Here is a 24097-nt window from a genome sequence, read left to right on the forward strand (position 1 = left end):
TGGTGGCAGTATCATAGGAAACATAATAAAGAAAGGTGGGGATCAAAAGTTTATAAGTAACAAAATACACATCTGTGGAAAACCAGGTCTCATTAATTTCATAAGGCATATAAAATTAATTGGTTTTGGTATTTGTCAAATAAATGATGTGGGATTTGTAGTTAAGATGAAATATGTCAGTGTAAGTGGTAATTTTTGTGTATGGTTGTCTACAACCATTATTGCAAGTGAAAAGCACGTAGCGTGCTCTTTGTAGGTGTATGTGATGGATGTATGTTTTGGATATATGATGAAGACCTAATGTAAAAGAAAAAAAAGAAGAAGGAGCAAACAGGATAAATAATGATGGGAACAAAGTTAGATTTAACAAAATCAAGTTTAATGTGTTAGATCTAGAAAGAATATAAATTCTTAAAGTGAGATAAACTATAGACTGAAGATAAATCTTGTTAAATCACAAGATCAGTTTGGAGGCCTTTTTTTTTAGGAAGTTCATGGGACTCCTGGATTTCTGTCATCTGTGTGGCTCAGCTTCAGCAGCTAAGGATTTCTCACATATCTAAAGTCTTCTTTGATCAACTGAATTTGAAGTCAGAAACAATAGTTTTAAATATCTCTTGAAGGACCCAAGTGAAGTGACAGGGGAGACACAATTTTGACACATTTAAGAAATTTTGATTATCAAATAAATGTTGTCATATGCTTGAAGAGTTTAGAGCAATGTTTTTGGGAAAACTTTGGGAGTTATTGATCAGTAGAAGCAGTTTTCCACGCTCTGAAGAACTTGACTTTCATGCTAGACCAAGGTCTGATTATTACTGTTTCTCAGAAAAAGAAAATTATATCACTCAAATAAAATGACAGTTGTATGTTGTCTCTTGGTCTATTCAGTAGCTTTTTCTCAACAGTAGAGATTATAAAGTCAGTATAGCTGAGAGGAAACTAATAGAACAGAAGGCATTGTTATGATGCCTTTGGGGTTTCCCTGAATGTTCTTGATTAGTTCTCAGCTAAGTACGCCAACTTTGTCATTTTGTGTCTTAACATTTCATTCATATATTAACAGAGGCTTGCTGGACTTCAATTTCTATTACCTGTTCTTGTGTTGATGATCCTAACAATGTAGTGGCTTATCTCTTTGAGATGAGCTCATCTTAGAATAAAAATAAGACTGGTATACAACTACCCTGAGGTGTAGACAGTCATCAAAGATGTGTATACTTATATGATGTTTGTTAATTCACAGGCAACGATCAGCACTAGGAGAATGCTTGGCTGCTTTCTCAGGTGCCTTTCCAGTGGCTTTTTTGGAAACTCACTTGAACAAACATAATATCTACTCAATTTACAATACCAAGAATGCGAGAGACAGAGCAGGTATTTCCAGAAACTCACATAATGGTTATGAAGACACAATTTCACTATAAATGCTGCGTGTCTTAAAACATGTATTTTTGCATACATTTTATAGTGCAAGAATTTTCTTGTAATCTCTTGGTTGTATTTCTTTCTTAAATCAATGGACTAAATCTCATAAAACCAATTATTTTACATTTCTAAAGATACTGATATTTTCATTTTAAGATACCTTTATCAAAATATGACTTTGGCATCAATTTATTGGAGGGACTTCACACATTTTTAGTATCTCAGATATTATGTATTTGATGATAAAATTATGTATTCTAATCAGTAACTTTATTTCCTCAGTTTTCATTTGCAATATTGGGTCCCTAAAACATACATACTTGCAATTGAAGCAAAATACCTTTGCTTGTAGTAAGTACATAATATACCCTTAGAAAGTAAATACACTGCAGACTAGTATATAAATTGTTTTTTGAAATACAAGACAGTACAGATATTTTCCAGTAACTTTATGTATGTTTATTTTGCATATACCTTTTTGTTCCGTTCTGAAATTCTTTATGTTTCTTATGGTAAAATGTAGTTGTTGAATAAGGTCATACACACTACTCGTTCCTATGGTAAATAAAAGAGAACTTACAGTAGAACTGTACAAAGTCTGCATATATGCTGAATGTGAATTATATCACAGATACGTATAGATGACAGTGTATAAGATGCCAATTTATAATAGCTTCCATTTTATAACTTCATCTTTATTTTTAAAAAAGGGAGCATACCAGATTTATTCTTCAAAGAGCTGTAGTGTCTTATCTTGAAAATATCAACAACGATGCTTACTTAGCCTATATATTCTAGCTATTTTAATACATCTAGAAAGGCAATCATCTGTATTTTAATTGATTTTTAACAGAAATTTGTATTTATTTTCCAAAAGTGCATCAAGCTTTAAGGAGACACTCTGATGGCTGTGTAAAATGTATTTGGGTCTAAATAGGAGAAGAGATTGTTTTTGGAAAAAGACTAGTCTTAGACTATGTTGGTACAAACATTTGGATTCACAAATTGCAGGCTAAATTTTCAATATATAGATATCTGTATATCTCATTGTATGTGTACATCAGGATGACAGACATTCAAGAGCTAATAGTTGTGATAACAGATATTTATTTGTAGATGAATGAAACTGCAAAAGTAAGGCAACTGCAGTACCTTTTCAGAGAAAGGAAATGGTAATTCAAATAACTTGAAAATCAGACACTTACAATCAGAAATTCACCTCCAGAAGTCAGTTTCTCATAATCTGCTCCACTCAATATGTCAGGCAATGTTTTTGTTGTTTTTTCTTTTTTCTTCTATTAATACTCCAGGTCTCATCTGATGTGTTGTGGAGAGTTGTTTAGTTGCATCATTTTGTTTCCTCAACTGTAAACCTTATGTTGAAAGAAATCCTGAAATTTAAGCTTTATTTTGAATATAGCAAACTGCATCTGATTTCTCTGAATTCATTCCATAATAATTTCATTGTTGAAGCTTTCATACAGGAATTATTTTTATTCTAGAAAGTTTTATTATTGAAGCTTATATATAAACAGCTTATTGCTCAATGCTATGAAAGTACCTGGGTTTTTTTTGTTGTGTTTAGGTTTTTTTTGTTTTTGCTTGGATCAGAAGGGCATAAATGTAAATAGAAAACAGAAGTTGTATGGAATAGCAATTGAAAATAATTAGTTTCCCTCTATGACTTAGTTTATTAATTTTTTTATTCTCATTTTTTTTTTCATTAGTTCTCAATTTGCCTACTAGTGTAGAAGAGGTTTGCCCAAATATTCCTTCCTTGGTGAAGCTAATGGAAGAAATTGTGGAACTGGCAGAGTCTGGTATTCGTTACACACAAATGCCACATATCATGGAAGTAATACTGCCTATGTTGTGTAGTTACATGTCACACTGGTGGGAGCATGGGCCAGAAAACAACCCTGACAAGGCTGAAATGTGTTGCACAGCCTTGACGTCAGAGCACATGAACACTCTGTTGGGTAACATATTGAAAATCATCTATAACAACCTTGGTATTGATGAAGGAGCCTGGATGAAAAGATTAGCAGGTAAGATGTAAAAATAAATAAATAAACAAAAAACCAAGCATGTAAGTGTATATCCAGAAAATATATATATGTGTGTATATATACACACACACTCTGAACTATTCTGTATTTACCCTGCTAAAGTTGGAGTAGAACACTCATATTTTTGTTTTTAAACAATACAGATCTTGATGAACCAGAAATATTAAGTATAAAGAGCAGTGTAAGCAGTATGTTTTAATCTCTTAATAAGTACATTAGACTATTTCTTTTTCCCCAAGTATGCACATGTGCATTTTGTAGTATATGGAATTAGAGGACTACAGTTGTTTAGCCCATATTCATTATATAGCAAGTTCCTTCTTGCAGGCATTACACAGTTCCTTGCTATTCTGCATGAGTGCTGGTTCCTTAAAATACTGTTTTGAAGCTGTATATCTAATGTGTCTATTACAATGAAATGTGGAAATGCATGTCATTTTAGTAATCCTTACATTAACTTCATTGTGATAACACCTTAAAATTTACTTAAAACCAGTTTATTTCTCAATGTTACAATCTGTAAGGAAACGTCACTTCAGTGTTGTGACTTCAGTTTTTCAATTAGGCTTTTTTATGACTTTCCAGTACTTACTGTAGTAGTAATTTCATTCATGGTAGCAGTCTGGATTCCTAGTCTTTTGAGGGTTAGTAATGTAATGCACCCTAAGTATAAGTGGTAGCTGCCTAAAATTCTTTGTAATCCAATGGATATGTTACAAATGGTTTTGCACTAATAGGCCCAGTTGAAGTGTTAATTTACATTCATTTTCATTAGTAGATTTGCAAAAAGCTTGGGCTAACAAGTCTCATATGACTGGTTGATGGATGGTTGAATCAGTCTCATTTCAATCTACACACAAGTCTTGCAGCGTCCTAATGTGCATAAGGAATACAGGCAGGGTGTTTCAGTAGGTTTGCAAATAACTAGAGCATGTTTTCCAGTTCTACTTCGCTCAAGCTAGAATGCAACATTCGAAAAGAGGAGCCAATGACTGAGAAAACTTGTGTGCATACTATGTAGCTATATAGGTATCTACCCATATATACCATTAAACAACTTCTACATTACTCAATAAAATTATGCAGGCATATACCAGTATGTTGACAGAATGCCAGTGAAGAGTCATTTCTAGTTTTTTGATCTTGCAGGCTTAGTCTGTGAAGTTGTAATTTCTGCCCTCACAGTAACAAAGTGAATTGACTGTGTGAAATCCTGACCACATTTAATTCTTGGCAAAACTTCTGCTGATTTCAATGGGGGCAGGATTTTACTCTGTAGCCTAGAAATAAGATCCAAGGAAGAGGGGAAAGGTAAAAGTTTTTATTTATATTTCGTGGCTAGGTATATATTATAATATTCATTGCCTTAAATAGTGTTTTCCCAGCCCATCATAAGCAAAGCGAAGCCACAGCTCTTAAAGACACACTTCCTGCCACTGATGGATAAGCTAAAGAAAAAAGCAGCAGTGGTTGTATCGGATGAAGAACATCTAAGAGCAGAAGGCAGAGGTGACATGTCGGAGGCTGAACTGCTCATCCTAGATGAGTTCACCACTTTGGCACGGGACCTCTATGCCTTCTACCCTTTGTTGATTAGATTTGTGGACTATAACAGGTATGTGGAGAGGAATAGGTCAATGAATCTTGTAAAATCTTTCTGTTTATTGATACCATCTCTTATCCCTTGAAATGCCTAGCACTGAATTAAAGTAGCTTTTACTCAGCCTGACAATCTTTAAGTTGCTCAAGTTGATGTTTTATGACTTTTACGATGTGCTGGGGTCTTTTTCAGAAGAAAACAAACAAACAAAAAAAAGTGCAATTCAAATCTGTTGGGTTTAGACCTAGGATTAATGTAAAAGGATTTTAAGGGTTTTGAAATAGGACATCAAAAAGCCACTGCTACCATAAAGAATTAAAAGCATTCTTGATTTTGTTGGCTTGTATCCTTGTAAAATGTTGAAAACTGATGAAAACTGATTTCAAAGCATAAAGCCAGTGAGGATCATCCACATTTCCACCCTTTTACCAAATTTTAGGGCAAAATGGCTGAAAGAGCCCAACCCTGAAGCAGAAGAATTGTTCCGCATGGTGGCTGAGGTCTTCATTTACTGGTCAAAGTCTCATGTAAGTAATTCCTTGGTAAATACTTGTTTTAATTAGGTTTCTTAGTAGGCAGATTGGTTATTTAGTGGTTGTGTTTGGGAAAACACATTTAATGACAGAAGTTGAACTGCAGATGGCAAGGTATTAATGACTTTCAGTTTTCTGACACTTTTGAAATGCCTGAGTAGCTAGGGGAGTTGATGGGTATTTTGTAGCATAGTAACACTGATTGTAGCTACTTTGTGTATAAATTCTGGTTTGTTTGTTGTGGGGCTTTTGGTTTCTGGTTGGTTTTTTATATATATATATATCTATCTATATATATCTATATATATATCTCATTAAGGTCTGTTCCCTTACCTTTTTTTTTCCAGTCAGTTATTTTTACCCCCAAAGCCTTTTTGTAACCAGGATGTATGGCTACTAAATTAGTAGTAGGTGTCTCATTAAAATCCATTTTCCTAAATTTTACAGTCTGTCTGCTTGAGCCTCTTGGCAGAGTTAGGATGAAAATCGTGTGGAAAGGTTCTCAACATGACTAGTGGAACAAGGGTTCCCTGAAGGAAATGTGCAGCTTTATTTGCAGTTGCTGAATTTGTGTTGCAGTGTAGATTTGTATTTCTTTAATAAAAGTTAAAGGCATATAATTCAATTATTAAGCCTAGGTCTGTAGCTGGATTGAATGAAGAAAAGTCAGGAAGTGTTCTAAGAACAAGGAAATAGCAGATACATCTTACAAGTAATTCTCCAAATAAAATACTTTTTTTTTTTTCCCCTGAATGATACTATTTCATATTTCATAAATTTTACCAGTTAAGGATTTCTTCTTAATTCCACTTCTACAAAATTTAGTCTTGGTTCCCAAGTCTGATTCCTCTGGTTCATGTGCAGTAACCAAGGGGTCTGCATTAAGACGATTCATGTGGATACTGGAACAAAAAGAAGGAGAAAACAAAAAGAGATTAAATGCTTTCAGGCACTGGATCTCTGTATGGACTGTTGTCTATATTAAATTTCTTTTCTGCCATAACTTCAATTCTCTCAAGTTTGGAAACAAGATGCTTTATTATTGCTGTACTTGTGCCTGAATATGACTGTAAGATTTATTATAAACACCGCTGTGCACAGAAACTGATTGCACAGTAGATAGATACTGGATCACCGAATTACTTGTGTATTCATAAGTTCAATCTTTTATGGGGAAAAATGGAATGGATGGTTTACTAATAAGGGAAAACCCAGACAATATTTTTATATTCAATTAGAGGAGTGAGATTTTTATCATAGCTGTTTCATAGCCTGGGAAACATTTCTTTCTCTCTAACATAGAATAAAATGCAAAACACACAGCCCCCTGAGTTATGTCATGTAAATAAAGCTGGAATTCAAGGCCAGTATTGTTCATCCATTAATTTTTTCTGTACTTGTCTTTATCTTAAGGATTTTACAAATTTCTAGTTAATTTATATGTTTATTTAAGATTTGATTAGATAGATTCCTCATATATCGTAAGTGCTCCTAACTGAGATTTTCTATATATTTCCAGAATTTCAAAAGGGAAGAGCAGAACTTTGTGGTACAAAATGAAATCAACAACATGTCTTTCCTTATCAGTGACACCAAATCTAAGATGTCCAAGGTAGTGTAAAGATTTTTGTATTTTATTCTTTGCAGAGGGGAAGGAGACGGGAGGACTCCAGAGAAGCACTTTTATCTTTTTTTATTGGTAACAGTATCTGTTGAAAAACTGGGTTGAGAATCAACACATATTTGTTTGAGAAACACAGTGGACTTTCAAGATATTGGTGCAAAATATTGGCAATGATATAAGAGCAGTTTCATTGGATAGGCTTGAAGCTGTATAGGTAGTAAGGAAATTTTTAAATGAGAGACAAGTACAAAGTTGCTAGTACAATTCTTTTATTTAATATTGGATTTTTTTTTCATCTTTGCCTTATGCTGCAGGCAGCAGTTTCTGACCAGGAGAGGAAGAAGATGAAGCGGAAAGGTGACCGGTACTCTATGCAGACCTCTCTCATTGTGGCAGCACTGAAGAGATTGCTTCCCATTGGCCTAAACATTTGTGCTCCTGGAGACCAAGAGCTAATTGCACTGGCAAAAAATCGATTCAGTATGGTAGGTGCTCTTTTCGCACTTCTAAAAGGAAGAAATATTTTACTAATGAAATTCGTTGAATATTTTCCCCATGCTCATTCTTACAGCATGACAAATAATCAAGACTATAATTCTGTTATCTAAAGGCACAATGGGTGACTATGGTAGATATTAATCTACGTATTGTTCTCATTTTCAGGGCATGAAACATTTCAGTTTGGACATACTTATTTTCTAAATGACCAGTATATGAGTAGAGATTACATTCTTAAATTAAAGCAGTTATTTCTCTCTCTTAATTTTTAATGCTAAATTGTGTTTGTTATATTTTATGAATCTTGAATTAGGCAATGCAAATAAGAACTGGATGTTTCCTAACTTCTGTGCCTAATTTCATAACTAATTCCTTTTGATTACTCTCTGAAGTGCTAAGGCTTGGACAACCGGCCCCAGCCAGAGCTGACCTATAGATGAATCCTGTATATTTTATAACTGATAACCATTGTGCTAATAGGTATAATACTAAGTTATAATAAACCACCTATTCTGTTACATTGGAAGTATTGAAGCCTGAACAACGGGCCCTGAGCCGAAGCTGCTAACTCAGTATGTAATCATTAGTGAAATATGTATGGAAGATGTAGCTATCTTGAATGTATCGTTATCTTTTTTTGTGTATGGATAAGATAACAGGGTCATGGAAACAGTTGTCTGGCCCTGTGACATGATGTGTGACCTTGCTCATAATCCAATTACATAAGCAGGGAAGCTCCCTTAGCTTCTCCCTTGAGCCCTGGCCAGGCTCTGGGGGAATCTAATGTGAGATTGAAACCAGATGTTTACGCTTAAAACAAAGGTGCCAGCTATTCTGGCTTGCTGATTTTTGGGTATGTAAGGCTGGACCCGCTCACAGCGACTTTGGAAGCCTCACCTACGGGTGGACGCACCGCGTAGGATTTCCCACTTGCCGGGACAGGCTCTCCAGATCCTCGCTGTAACCGGGGCTCCCCAGCACCTGCGGATCTGGATGATGGTAAAGTATGCAAGTGGTGATGTGTCTTTCTTAATCACTATTTTCTCTCTCTTATGTAGTAATGATTTGATGCATTACCTTGTATTTTCTTATTTAAGTGCACTATTCTGTCTTTTCTTACTGTATGTTTTCTGTGTTACTCTTTTGCATTATTTAGTTATCCCCAGTAAAATACGCCTACTCTTTTCACGCTGGTGTCCGAGTTTAATTGGTATCCTTAATCAGCAAAACACTCTCATGCGAATGCAAGAATTTCTGTAGGGATAAACTGTTTTAAAAGTGATTCTTGTAGGAGTAAATGTGCAGTGCAATAATGTGACTGTAATTTGGAATATACTCCTTTCTCAAGCTATGATACTTTATACACCCTAGCAGGTTATATGTCCTTTGGACAGCTAAACTGAACATTTATAAAGGATAAAAGTTTTCCAAAAGAAACAGAAATCAAATCAGAGAAGGCTGCGTTAATGATACTGGTTTTGTTTGGTTAAACATTAGTTTTTATATGTGTATGTACTAGTAATTTTAATTCAGACTTGCATTTAGTGTGTTACTGTGGACAGATATGAATGATGCCATCCAGAACTTGTTCCTGTGAGCTTGGATATGGCTAGCTCTGGCCTGATACAAAAAGATGTATTGCCGCTGAGTTTTTCCTCAACCTTCCACATTGTCAGTTTTATTCATCACCTGAACTAAGCCCAAGATTGACATTTATATGAACAATATCATTTCTTAATTACCTTCTATTCCTAATTTATATGACTTGTAATTTATTGACAGAAAGATACTGAAGATGAAGTACGAGATATCATCCGCAGTAATCTTCATCTCCAGGGCAAGGTAATCTATATGCAGTTTTTAAACATTTTTCTTCCTTTGAATTCATTTGTTGGTGCCATATAATGACAACCTGCCTTGGTTTGTTAGGATAACTTGTAGTCCCTTTTTCTCTTCTGATGAGTAACTTGTTCATGTCAATTCTTAAATGTTAGGTTTTTAATATGTTTATATATGCATTATATATAATAACATGTGGCCCTTTGAATCCCTGCCTATGCACACCACCAATGTGAAATTGGAGATGAAACCAAGGTCTATCACTGTTTAAATTCTACCTTCTATTATTCAGAATAGAACCTGCAAAATTCTGAAAGTTATTTTATATCAGTGTGAAGTGTAAAGGAAAAGGAAGCTGCTACTTTGGCATACTCCGTGAAGTGAAAAATCTCCACTTTGCTTAGTTTTCTTCCTGTTTTTCAGCCCAGGGAAAAGAAAGTATTTTAGAAAAAGTGTAGATTTTTGTTATTGAATTCCAGTTGGTGCCAGATGAATAGCCATAGGGAAAAAGTCCTGAGCTGGCCCAGTGTAGTTGAGCTGGTTTATTAATGCTTCAAATAATGGCAAAGAAGCAGCCATAATACGGAAGTGTAATAAAATGATGTACGTTTCTTCTCCATTGAAGGAAGATGGAATAAGACCTATGGATGGTGCTTTATTTAGGTTTGTCTTTTACCTCCTCCCCCTGCTCCAGGTTTTATTCACCTCAAGGAAAAAACTAACTAGTATTTCTTGTGCTCACTAAATGCTTACAAGAATGCTTACATGTGAGTTGGTAATCTGCCTTTTTTTTTTTTTCTGAAAGGATATTTAAGAATCATCCAGAATTCTAGATTCCACTGCAACTCAGTGCATGGCAATAATTTATTTTTTTTTAAATGACTTGGTAATGGGATGTTCTTCCTGAATAATATCTGAAGATTAATTTTCTCCCATCTTATGTTTTCTGTATATCTCTGCAATGTCAGGCAACATTATGTGAAGGTTGGGGTTTCTGGGAACTCACAAGAAGATACGTAATTTTGCAAAGCTAACAGTGTTTTTCATAATATACTACAACTAAAAGTCCAATAGCTTTGAATTATGGGGATTGCATATAGAAAAGTTTACCACTGAAAACAAAAGATTTGGTTAAATCCTAAAAAAACCTTGAAATACTTACCCTTATGTAGCAAATATATGCTGAGAAGCAGAAGAAACAACACAGGCAAAGTGCTCGGAAGGAAGGAGATTTTATGAAGAACTTCCTGAGCAAAACTACTTAAGCCATGTTCATACCATCAACATACAAACCTTAAATGTGTTGTGAGTTTGCGTGTGAACTTCAGTAACATTTTCTTAATGAAGATAGGTATTTCTGTTCTGAAATTTTCAGTATGTGTATTGTCATTTTGTGAGCCGTGCAGTTTTAAGTCTCGACTGGCATTTCATGCTGCTTCTTAGCACTTCTCTTACTGTTTTAAATACTTCAGTTTCTATTTTGTTCCTTTGGGGTTACATTCTGCATACTGCTATTAAGAAATTTCTGTCTGTTACTGCTTTGTTGCCTTGGAGTAATGATACTTCTTAATATCTTCATCTGTGCTTTCTCTTCAGAAACTTCTTTTGCTTCAATTAAAAGTTTGCTATTGTTCAGCAACATATCACCTCCTCTGTTTATAACACATGAGAATAAAAGTATTTTAAATTTCCTATACTGATGGAATTTCATGGTGCTTTGATAATTAAGAAGAAAGTAATTTTAGCTAATCCAAAGTACACAGTGACAGATTTTTCCGATTGTAAACTTTTCAGCAGTGACTTTGGATTTTCCTAATTGTAAAATGAATTCCCAATGGAAGATGACATTCTGAAAGGGAACCACATAATACATAGCTAATAGAGCTAAATAAGTATTGTAGCTAGCTTTATTTTATAGCTACCTATACACTGCTTTACCAGCTTTGAAAAGCTCTGGTTTTGACCTGTATGTGAAAAATAGTCAACTGCAGACAAAATATGGCATTTCTAGGACTTCAAAACTTCAATTTATTTTTGTATTTATTATCTTTATTATGATTTGTTATCTATTGCTAAGCAGTTTGTTCTCAGCAGCTTGAAATATATATTTCATGAATCATTTAGCACTGACATATTCTAGAGTTCACATTAAACCAAAGTATATGACTTGTTTAAAAGTATAATGAATAAAGTTAAATTCAGTAGTTATTTACAAACTACAATATAATTTATTCCATAATTTTCTGAATCCATTAGTATTCAGTCACTACTGTGACTGAGTCAAGTACACATCAGATACAGTGAAGTATGATATTTCTTGTTCAGAAAAATTATGCCAATGTGCTATATGCATAGCTGCCCTTTCATTGTCTGATTGAATCAGGCATAAAAGGAAGGTAGGCCAAATATAAATTTAAATTATTATTTAATACTATGAATTAATATATAACTTAGTTATAATGGTGTTTGTGTAAGGTGGCTTTCAAAACAGGAAAAATACCACTTTTTGGAAATGTTGCTTTTCTTCCAACCATAGCAATATTCTTTCTTCCAGTGGTGTTTTCTGTTAACCACTTTTGCTTCTCACAGACACCATGGTCTGACATTTATGTTAGAGCTAAAATGTAATTTATCTTGATTTCTTTTTGGAAAACTGCACTGTTTGAGAATCATCCTTCTGAATCTTTAGCTCTTAATGTTGTGGCGTCTATTTCATGCATTTGTCTACCTTTGTCTACATCTGTCTTCACCCTGTTTCTGTCTTTCCTTTCCTTGCATGCCTGCATGCTGTTACTCAGTACCGAGCCTTTTATTTCAAGAAATTGATGACGAAACTTGCATTCATTTTGACATGGATGAAGCTCAAGTCACCAAAATCTTCTTCCAGCCATGCTAATTCACACCTTGAAATGTCAACTGCTCATACCCTTAGAAAACTACCTGTACAAAAAAGCTGTACCTTGATAGAATGTGAGGAGTCCTCAGATCAAAAGACATCTCCACCTGTGATTAAAAAGTCTTTTGTGGACTATCCATTTGTGATGATCCAGTCAAATGCTCACGCAAAGACTGTGGATGTGGCAGTTGTTAAGAAATGGAAAAGCCGAAGGGTGGAAGAAATGCCTGCCAGTTGTGGCTTTCTAGGTTGTAATAAGCTATTATTGAGTGACTGTGTAAGTTTATAATCATTCCTGGAACTTCAGTAAACTGTGTATAGTAAGATGTTTTGTAGAGGTGAATTAGCATTATTGACTGATACTAGGCACAAATTGAAATCCTGATCCACAAAGATGCTTTAGAAAAGTAAGTGTTGAGTTTAAGCCCTGTTCGAATCTGTAGTGTTTAGGCTCCTAAATGCACTAGGAATCCAGGCCAGTGTGACTTAAACCTAAATTGAACAATCAGGAATGATCACTGGCCACAGCTCTCAGTAAAATGGGTTACGCCTTGCATTTGTCTTCAGTGTCATTGGCACAAAAAATGGTTGCAAAGTATGTTGCATCAGTGTTGATTAACAAGCACTGGGTAGACAAAATGAACGAAAAAAGAGATTGCTGATGGTAAAACAGAGAATCACAGATCACTGAAATTGAAAAAAATGAAATGTAAATAGAAAAATAAGAAAAAACATTTTGCTTCATACAGTTCTTTGTCATTTGTAGGCTAATAAGCAAATGCATCTTGAATTAATTTTTCATAAGTTAACATCATTTTTTAGCTAGTTATCAGTAAAATTAGGATTGTCTAACAATTGAAAAAAACTAAAATGAAAAAAAATTAGTTAATAAATAAGACTAATATTACTAATTTCCATGACTGAAAAGTAAGTAATCCCAGCTAGCAGAGCAACAATTTTATTGTTGTTTGGTTTAATAATGGAAAGTCAGTGTACAAAGTTATGTCTGTCTACCTCATATTCATTACTTTTCCTCAAATAATATAATCATTGCTGGTGCTGGTGCTATTTGTTGGCCCATGATCATTTGCTCTTTGTATATTATTAGACTTTTAATCCTTTGGAAGCTCTCAAGAAACAGTGCACAAATCAGTCTTTATTTTTGTTCTCCCAGTCAGTGTAGTGGACACTGTATGGGTTAGCCATGTAAAGGTGTGGGTTAGCCATATGAAGTGCTTCTGTTGTCCTTTGAAGCAGTTTCTGTACTAATTAAACTGTTGACCCTACGTTTGGAACATTTTGCCTTGACATGTCAAATCTTTTTTTCCTGCAGCTTGAGGATCCCGCCATTAGGTGGCAGATGGCACTTTACAAAGATTTACCAAACAGGACTGAAGATTCCTCAGATCCAGAAAAGACTGTCGAAAGGGTCCTTGATATAGCTAATGTACTGTTTCACCTGGAACAGGTTAGACACGTTTTCACAGTTCCATTGGTTCTTAATCCAGAGAAAAACATTCAGCCTTTCATTTATATGTTCACCAGCTGTATTTAATGTTTTATCCTCTTTTTTTTCTTTTGATGGCCTCTGTTTATGTGCTTTGCCTTGTGTTTTGTAATCTAATATTGTGGTCATATTGATCACACAGTGTGTTTGCAGCAGCACCAGCAATCATTTATTTGGAAAAGGGCTAAGAAAGTGATACCTATGTTTTAGCTTCCTTCTAGTGCATTTCAGCTAGCAGGAAGTAATCACTAAATCGTCCATGGACCATGAAATGTGAGTAAAATACAACTTAATTATTGAAAAGATGGCTTTTTTTCAAGGTATTCTTCCTTAGATGAGATTCTTGAATATTGAAGTAGCAAGAAGTTTAAAGCTGCCTACATAAGTTAGAAGCTGCATATTGTAGCTGTATGGAGCAGGACAGTCAGATGATTTCATACACAACTTCTGTAGTGATGGTTTTAGAAAGCTATTTACTATGAACTAGTTAAAAGAATTGTAAGAAGAATGTCCACTTGACAAAATATTTATGAAAGTTTTTGTGAATGTGGGCAAGAATATATGCATTTAGAAAATTAAACGGCATTGAAATTCATAAAATTCTTGATAATCTGGAAGTTTTATCAAGACTGCCCTTTGGTGGTCCAGCAAACTGCTTGCATACATGAACTCAGCCTCATTCAGGCTGGTGCAGTGATGAATACAAACCAAGGTTAACCTGACCAGCTCAAGTATTACTTCTGGCATTCAAGAAATAGTAGAAGCAGGGTGGAGGAATGATTTTTCTGAGACAGTTCTGGAAGAATCTTTAACTTGTTTCAGAATCTGGCATGAAGCTCTATTGTTTTATCTAACATTTTTTGCCTAAATGTATGGGCTTCCCATGTGACCTGGACTACAGTAACTTTCATTTAAAAAATTCTGTAACTTATTTTGTGTCTTTAATCCCACTAGCACTGATAGAATTTAGTCTTTTTTCTCTCTGATTAAACTTGTCCCCAGAAATAGGTTAACCAAGAATAGATGTTGGATGTTAGGTGTTTGTTGGTTGGTTTTGATTTTGGTTTTTTCCTCCCCTTGGGACAAGAGTCTATTACTTATCTTTAAGTTTTTAGTTATTTAAATTTTGAAATTAAAAAAATCTCCAATGTTGGTACATTTTACAAGTCAAAGACTACTTGATAAAATTAGTTTTCCCATTTTACTCACTGAATTGTTAGCTATTTTGCACTTTAAATTTGCTCTGTGTTTTCTAGGCTTTCTTTTTTAAAATGTACTGAAGAAACAGCATGTTAACTTTAAGGGTAATACTAGTGGCAGAAATGAACACTGCTGGTTACACCATAGGCAAAATTTGCTCAGGGTTTTTTTTTTTGTTTTTTTTTTTTTGTTTTGTTTTCAAAGAACATTTGATAATTCAAAGCTCTCTTGCCCTCTCATTAGATTAGTTGGTTTCACTCAGAAGCTTGGCATAGGTTTTCAGTCCCCTTGTCAGGAAATGTCCATATTGTGACGATATCACTGGTTCAGTCAAGTAGGAATCTGAAAGATATGTGAAAGTCCTTGTATATACACTGTGCAGCACTTGATTGCTAAAAGTGACTTTCAGAGACCTTGGAATGCACAAAGTGTGTTGATGTGAGTACCTGTGTCCCAGCTGTTGCATTACACAACTCTTCTTCATATAGTTTGCCAGCCTTAGTGTGGACTTGCTTCAAGTTCAGCAGCCTTACACAGTTTGATAGAAGAGGATGAAGAGAAGTCACTAAATTTGGTTAGCCTACTAGAGAGAGAGGGACAGGAGAACAGGTGTTGATCTGAAAGGGTATATGTAGGGTGGCTATGAGGAAGAAAAAGTAGAGGAAAGCTAGAAGCATGGCGGGCAAAAGGTCTTCTCCTTTACCCTGGTTTTATCAAAGTTAGCTGAAAAGAGATTGATTAGCATGTACAGAGTTGCATAATTCAGCATTAGACTCTTGTATTTGAGTTCAAACAGCATATGCAATCTCTTCATTTCTGGCATTTCAGCTGTATCATCAAGTATATAAATTGATTAAGCTTGTGTGGTTTGGAGAAATTGATCAAGGGAGTGAAACCCAAGGTATGATTCTTGTGTTTTCCATGTTCTGTCATGGGATCAATCTCACAGCATATATAATCCAGCAGTAGTACAGAACAGGATGAATTCCCGTTGTAATACCAGATCAACATTGCAGATCTGATCAGACTTACTTCACTACAAGTCATTGTTTAAATGCTGGCTGCTTTTATTCTGTGTACTTTGCAGCTATATGTTTAAAGCTTTGGCCCCACAGCTTTATTTATGTTCTGTAGACAAGTGCTCAGGTGCTTTTGTTACTGAAACGGGTGATTCAGTGTCTTTAAAAATAATGAATATGTGAGCACTAGGTCTGTTTTTATGATAGTCTTGAGTAATCCTTTGCTCTCTATATGCAAATACTCTGTTCTCCATATATACATACTCTGAATGCTTTCCTTATTGCACTGGCAAAGGTCAGTTCATTCTTTGTATTTTCTTTCCACGCACAGCTAACTTCTTTGTTTTTATTATTTTCAGAGATCTGCTTGCGTAGGCCGAGGCTATTTCTTTTGGGAAAGTATAGAGGGTTTTATAGTTGTTTGTGAAGATATTACTAATTACCTAACTTTCACATTTGGTTTTGTCTGACTTCTAAATTATCAGCACTGACTTTGTTTTGTGACTGTAAATATGTTTGCAGTGAATGCTTTTCTATCTTTTCTCTTAACAAATATTTTTCATTTGTATTTTATCTTTTGGAAGGAACTTGTGTTAGAATGTCACCGATTAATCTTAAAAGTGTAATTATCCATGTCACTGAATGCTTGGCAGTATTCTAGTCTGTTTAATTAAATGTTTATCATGTAACTATAAATAATTTTTCATATTTCACTAAACTAGAAAAGTCCCCTTGAATCACTGTGTTTGTATTGGATATTGAGTCTACATAAACATCATCAGCACTACTTATTTTAAATAAGATACTTTATTTTATTACAAGGGAGAATCGTCAAGTCTTTCAGGGTAGAGATGCTAACTTCCATTGACTCCTTTGATGATGTTGGGAGACAGAGGAGCTATTATTCCACTAGCGCAGTTGTCCATAAAAGAAACAAACAAAACCTCCATGAACAAATAACCCCACAAAAAAGACATCCCCTCCCTTAACTCTACAAGAGTTGTGTAGGTTAAATCAAATGATATAATCTTTATGGAGCAGTTGTGAAGTAAATCACAAAAACTGTGAATAGGCTATGGGAAAGGAGTGATCTGCAATCATAGTTTCCCATTATCCAGTCAGGCTATATACTGTTACATGCAGTTGCTCTTCTGGACCTCAGTAGTCATTTTCTTCTGATGGAAACAAGGGTGGAAGGTGGAACAAAAGAAACTGAAGGAGCAAAGGATGAGGGTGGAGCACGCCCAGTTTCACCTCATGCTACTATAGAGCCAGGATGCAGAAACAGAATATATCTGAAGACAGAGCTGTGGTATTATGAAATGTAGCTGAAGTGTTTTGGAATATCTCATGTTCATGCTAGCTATGCAGATTCATGGAAGGGATTTAGTCCTAAGTCTTTGTGCCTGTCTCTTATTTTTAAAGTTAATTCCCTTTCGTTGTAGTAAATATAGTCATGGTAAATATTACATATGCTCATAGTAAATATTACAAATAAAAAATTAATTATATTTAAGACAATTCCTTTAAAAGTATTGTCTGAGGCGATGTGAAGGTGTACAATTTACCTGTACATATGTAAAGAGTTACATATAAAAGATAGGAAGAGTAAAGATCCTTTGTATTAAAAATTAGTTTCCTGAAAGATGACCACAATGATGATAATATTCTATCTAAAAGATATATGAAGTAGGATGGAGTAAAAGAGAATATCTAAATCATACAAGGAAAGGGAGATTTTTTCTTTTAAATTTATTTTCTAAATTTTGATTCTACAATTTAGCTGATCACTTAAACCCTGTCTAGAACACTTTTTCCCATCTATTATTCTTCTGCTATCTTTCTACTTGATTTTTCTGTTATCTGACATTTTTATTATTATTACTATGCCCAGACAGTGGGACGTTGCCACATTATTTATTTTTCCATGTGTATCTTATGTGCCAGGTTGAGCATCCTCAGCGGTCCAAAAAAGCAGTGTGGCATAAATTGCTGTCTAAACAGAGGAAAAGAGCAGTAGTTGCTTGCTTTAGAATGGCACCATTGTATAATCTGCCAAGGTAAGAGCTATATTTGTTCTATCTTTCACAAATGTATTTATGTTCATACCGTGCTATTTGGCACCATCAAAAGGAAGAAAAACATGTAAACCAGTAATTGATAAACTGCGTGGTAATGTACTTTGTATATTGCTTTCTTTTAATAAATCTAATTACTTTCTTCTAATATATTTTCTGAAAAGAATAACAAAAAGTATAATTCTAAATTTCTGGTTCTCTCCTCCTGCTGTTATTCCACCTGTTCCTCCTGGTATGTTTTCTTTCCTGAAAAGTAGACACCTTTCAAAGGAGATAAATGCAGAAACAGTCATATTGGTGTCACTGTAATATCATCTTGAAAGGTAAATTTCCTCCTAAGCCACAGTATAGCTCTGGAAACCTACCTTCATTATTAGATGCTAAATGTTCTATATGCAGGAAATAACTGATACTATGTAGCTGAAAACTTGTCTATTTATTGTGCACTTATGGGAAGAGCATTCTATTAGACAAGAAATAGATATACATACTCCAAACACCTTTTCCTGTGGCTCCTTTTCCTCTTCTTCTTCAATAGTGAATGGGATCTGTAGTCAAGCAAGTTTCAGAATCTTGAGATTCTGAAAGGAATGAACATTCAGAAAAAGTAAATACATCTGTTTTTTCATGCAATTGCTAAAAATAATTTCCTGAACACCTATCTTTTCAACACGATAATGTTCTCAGTTTTTCCCAAAAGTCTGCATGTTATTACTATTACCATAGTTAGTAGGATGAATCTTCAGGCCTGTTCCAGGAAGCACAAGGGCATGCAAATCACACTAGCTTGAAATGAGACTGCTGTGACAGTTGAAAATAGAACAAAGATATTTCCATCTGTAGCTGTTCTTACTTTAACAAGTAGGTCACCTGCACGTAACTTGCATTCCTGTATATTTTAATTATACAGCTTCTTTTTCAGTATATGAGACTGTCAATTGTTTAAAAAAGTTAAGATGATTGATAAAACTCTTCCCGGAGAGTTGGTTGTCACACAGCCCGTTTTACATTGAGTCTTCAGGAAAAACCCCTAAACCAGTTGTGGTGGTTTAGCCCCTGCCGGGGTCTGAGACCACGCGGCCGCTGCCCCTCCCCCACAAAGGGAGTGAAATACAAAGCCCTGGGGCTGAGATAAGGAGAGGTTTAATACAACAGTGCAACAGCAACACAACAAACAGCAACAATAACAGTAATAACAACGAACTGAGCAAAATATCTACCAATACAGCAGTGAGAATAGAGCAAATCCCACAGTACACGCGGTAACCCCTTGTCCCGCTTTGGCGCCAGGATGTGACGTCCGCATGGTATCTGAATAACCCGGCTAGAGCCCCCCCCCACTGCTGGGGAAACTTAACCCTATCCTGGCTAAACCAGGACACCAGTAGACATCATCATTAGCTTTACCCTATTTCCCCTAGCCTCATCATCCATTTAATTTCATGGAATTTGGAAAAAAAATTATTTATTTTAGATATGCAAGTCTAATCCTGAACATTAAAAAAATGCAATTATTTGAGCACAATCCAAAGTTGCCTATTGCTATTATATTAATATTTTAATAAAATAATATGATAATATTTTATATTAAAAATAAAACCCACTAATATGGCAAAGTAATTGATTTTATTTCTTACTTGTGTTTAAATTTCTTTAAAGTTCTATTTGTTATCTGTTCCTAAAATCATTATTATTAAATGTTAATACCAGTTTTACAAGTTAATGGGACACAGTTTTGAATAGAGCACATTAATGTAAACTTATTTTTTAAAATAAGTGCTTTTGGCAGGTTTTACCATAGAAATTTTGTTTTCCCTAGTGACTGGACAGCTAAATGAAATTCATATTGACCAAATCTTCTTTTTAAAAGTTTACAGGTTTTTTTTTTTTTTTTTTTCAAATGTCCCTTTTTAGGCACCGAGCCGTCAATCTCTTTCTTCAAGGCTATGATAAATCTTGGATTGAAACAGAAGAACATTATTTTGAAGACAAACTGATAGAAGACTTAGCAGTATGTCTGGGTACAAAGGGTTGTGGGAATGTATTACAAATTAACAATTAATCTTGTATAATAATAAGTCTGTGAGGTACCTAAGATATCATCAAAGATATCCCTACCCAAAGGGGTGAGCTATAACCAAGTTGCTCTGACAGGTGTTAAAAATTACAAGTGGTGGAGATTCCAGAATCCCCTCAGGCAGTCTGCTTCAGGACTTCAGTAACCTTTTATAAAGCTTTTTAAACTTTTGTCTAAATTATGTGCAGTTGCTGTCATTCCCCTATCTCTTACTTTCTGTCCGGTGGAGGAGAACAGCCTATTCCCTTTCTTTGCAGTTAACCTTTATATATTTGTAGACTTCATAACCCACATTAAAGCCATTTAAGTCAAAAGGTTAAAATATGAAACTAAAGGAATTCTAATCTTATGAGTCCCTCAGAAGCAGACAGAGTCTGCTGCTTCTTTTCAGAAGAATCCTCTTGTCAGGGAGGTGAGGATTTTTCCAAGCAATAAAGTGTTAGAGCCATGCTTTAGCCTGGTAAATTCCTGGGGTGATTTTCAGTAAAGCCTTGAGGATTTCTCCTTTACAATTGCCTCTCAGAAAGGTGGTTCTTTTGAGGGTTCAACAAGAACTAGTACTAGGAAATGATTCAGTCCCTGGGAGGTCCAACAGAAAACAGTCTGAGATTGATCTTTTTATAATGAGGAAAGCCTGCCCTCCTCAATAGAGAGAGGAAGCTAACTGGAAAATTGCTATTAGAAAAAACCAGTAATTTGTTTTTACTGTTTAAAGCTTATGCTTAAAATCAGCTACCCAAGTTGTGAACTGTTCTGAGAATAAGGTTCATAATAGTGAAAGGAAGATTACCTCCAATGAGCTCAACACAAGCAGACTGTGGAAATTCATTTTTGCCTGCATACATGCAAAATTAATTTCTTGTGGCATCGTTATTGTCTGATCAAACATTGTAAAAAAGCAAGAAACTTCTGCAAAAACTTACTTTGCAATACAACCTTTTAAACTGATATCTTCATTTGTCCCAACACACTGCAAATGTTTTAAATAATGTAGGTTCATTACCAAAAATAATTATGTTTTAGCAGTTAAGAGCATGTGTGTTTAGGTATGAAATGTGGAACAATATAGCTCTTTGTATGTGGGTATGTATGTGCAGGTATGTATGTGTGAGAAATAACCCAGCATGGTCATTTAGTTACACTCTGACATAAAGGGCTGTCTCCTTATCTTCTCTATGGAACCATATCTTTGCTAAGAACAACTCCTTGCAGGCTGGTAGCTTATGTGAAAAACTGTCTTGGAGAAAACAGACACAGGCTGGATTGGCTGCTATATCATCTTTTAGTAAAGGATTACAGGCATTCCCTTGTAATTCCTCAAGCATACAGATAAGTGTGTCTCTAGCACTCCCTTAAAGAGAGATATATTACACCTTTCATTCAAAAGAGCAAACAAAACTCTATGTGTCTTTTAAATAAACTTCTATCACATTCTTGCTGCTTTAGAGCACTCTCATAGAGGGTGAGTGAGGTTCTACTGTTCAGCTCTTTGGAGGTGACCCAGACTTTTGTGTGGACTTCATGAAAGTTGTGATTGTCATGCTGGTGAAGGTTCTCTGTCCCTCTTAGAGAAACTGTACCCTGGTGTATCAAGGAATTAAAAATTTGTTGGACTGTCAAGATGGAATCACAGCCCAGGCTGTGGTGGCAGAACTTGTCTGGAAGGGGAGAAAAGGGGAGCCTTGGTTCTCTAATGTATGCTTCAAGGAATGTCACAAGTTTCTGAATTGTTCACATATTAGGTAGAAAATTGGAACAATCCAGGGCTCAGAAGCTATATAGCCAAGACTTCCTGTCCTTTAACTCTCTATAGTCAGTAGACTACAGTGTTGTATGCCATAGTACGTTCTTTCTCAATACTGAGAATCTTGAACTCTCTTTTCTGCTAAGTGAAAATAATTTAAAGGGAGAAATACAGTAAAAACTACCTCCTTCCTGACTTTGACAGATCCAGGCAATTTATAGACCTGTGGGTAAGGGCTTCTGGAATGTGGGAGATGAGCGTTTGCATCCCCTAAAGCAGAGAACTGGACTAAACTTGCAGTTTTGTTCCCTGAAATTTCTGTCCTTAAGTCTGTTATACAGAAATGGCACTTCTTCTGCCTCTGCATATTAAAAGAAAAAAGTATACACAAGTTCTCTAGTTAAGGAGCTTACTTCTGCTGTTTTTTAATTCTGATCCAACAGATCAAGTCTCTAAGGGAACTAGATTTTTAATGTTTGATATTAAAATCATAGGATATTCAACACTGTCTTTATTAATAGTTAAAATGCTTCTGCTTTAATTAACTAGGTTATATGAACACTTAAGCTTATGTGATAAAATTAATGATTAGTTTTGTTGGTAGGTATTACGGGGCATAATTTCTAAGAAAATATGTTTAATGGATTTTTAATAATTAGATTATATAAAAATTAAATCTTTTAAATCTTCAATGTTTACAAATAGCAACTAAAACTTTCCCATCTTATTTGTTTTATCCTCTTGTGTTACGTTCAGTTAAAGCTTTTTATTGTACACTTAAATAACTATAGGGCAGATGTCTCAAAACATTGAAAATTAAGAATATATTTTTCCCAGAAATGTTAGAAAATCATTTGGTTTTAGTGTTCATGCTCTGCTTAATAATGAGTTCTACTTAACTCAGTCGTTGGTGAATTTGATCCTCCATTTAATTTGAATTAAATCTATGAAAACCAATACTTGTATTAAACATTAAGACAACTTCTACCCTTTTGCTTCACCAATTTTGATAACATTAGAGAGGTATTCTGGTTGATAAAGTTGCCAAGTATAGAATGCTGCCATTTAAATAAAGAGAAAGGTCAGTATCCTAAATGAGATTAAAATAAAGAGCAGGGGAAGACCTCCTTAATGGTGAGATATAACTGGAGCTATAATTTGCATTGTTCAGATCATGTTATTGATACTGAAAATATTGTCACATATTGCAAACTGTGAAATAAGGCCATCATAGACTAGCATGTGAAACAATCATTGTGCATATAGGTCAACTAAAGTGAATTCTCAGCTGCAACCAGTCATGTTTGGTACAACTGAGTGGAAAAGGTGGACTTTGCAGGCACTTATGAAGTATAGTACACATAGAGATCTATAAGCATTCCCACTGGAAAGTATTTGACACTAGCACACACGATTTTTTTCTTAATAGGCAAAACATCCATTTTCCTTGTATCTGTCATGTGGCCAATCTTTCCTTATTGCTAACAGATAACATCTGACATTATAGTAATTTCTTACTTGTGCAGTTTTATCAATGTATGGAATTCTTTTTAGCTGTATTTTAGTGTATACTGCTAGGAGAAAACAAGGAGAAAGACTGGGCATAATTTATGCAACCAGTTTTCTTTGAGCTACCAGATGCTTTGTAGAAAAATATGTGTGGATGAGGCAATTTTGTTAATAACTTAATATGCAAAACTTACTTTCTGAAATGTCATTTGGCAAAAGATAGGAAGTCAGAGGACATTTTGTATAGATTCTTTTCAAAACACTGCTTTGGTGGTTGCCATTATAGTATTTAGGACTACATTTTTCTTTTAGAGTGAACTAACTAGAGCTGTCTAAACCTGAAAGCAAAATAACCACATGAAAAAACAATTTGTTTATATATGTATATTATTGAATGTTATATAATATTTTTTATATCTTACTGATTTTGTCATCTTCTAAAATTCTACATCCTGCCAGCATTACTGTTGTTGGTA

General features: G+C 34.8%; 1 protein-coding gene across 15 annotated transcripts in view; it reads left to right on the plus strand.

Moving 5' to 3' along the window:
• Positions 1-24097, plus strand: part of RYR2 (ryanodine receptor 2) — a 441080-nt gene that overhangs the window by 349217 nt on the left and 67766 nt on the right. For 10 of the 15 annotated variants that reach the window (XM_074863209.1, XM_074863211.1, XM_074863214.1 and 7 more), the window contains 11 exons: positions 1247-1377; positions 3156-3476; positions 4872-5112; positions 5537-5624; positions 7150-7242; positions 7569-7739; positions 9535-9594; positions 13821-13955; positions 16573-16607; positions 18160-18273; positions 20206-20302. In XM_074863209.1, coding sequence (XP_074719310.1) covers positions 1247-1377; positions 3156-3476; positions 4872-5112; positions 5537-5624; positions 7150-7242; positions 7569-7739; positions 9535-9594; positions 13821-13955; positions 16573-16607; positions 18160-18273; positions 20206-20302 — 1486 coding nt within the window. The remainder of the gene's footprint in view (positions 1-1246; positions 1378-3155; positions 3477-4871; positions 5113-5536; positions 5625-7149; positions 7243-7568; positions 7740-9534; positions 9595-13820; positions 13956-16572; positions 16608-18159; positions 18274-20205; positions 20303-24097) is intronic. The other 5 variants (XM_074863216.1, XM_074863219.1, XM_074863217.1 and 2 more) reach the window with 1 other exon arrangement.

This window comes from Strix uralensis, chromosome 3, assembly GCF_047716275.1.
Source record: "Strix uralensis isolate ZFMK-TIS-50842 chromosome 3, bStrUra1, whole genome shotgun sequence".
NCBI classification, from domain to species: Eukaryota; Metazoa; Chordata; class Aves; order Strigiformes; family Strigidae; genus Strix; species Strix uralensis.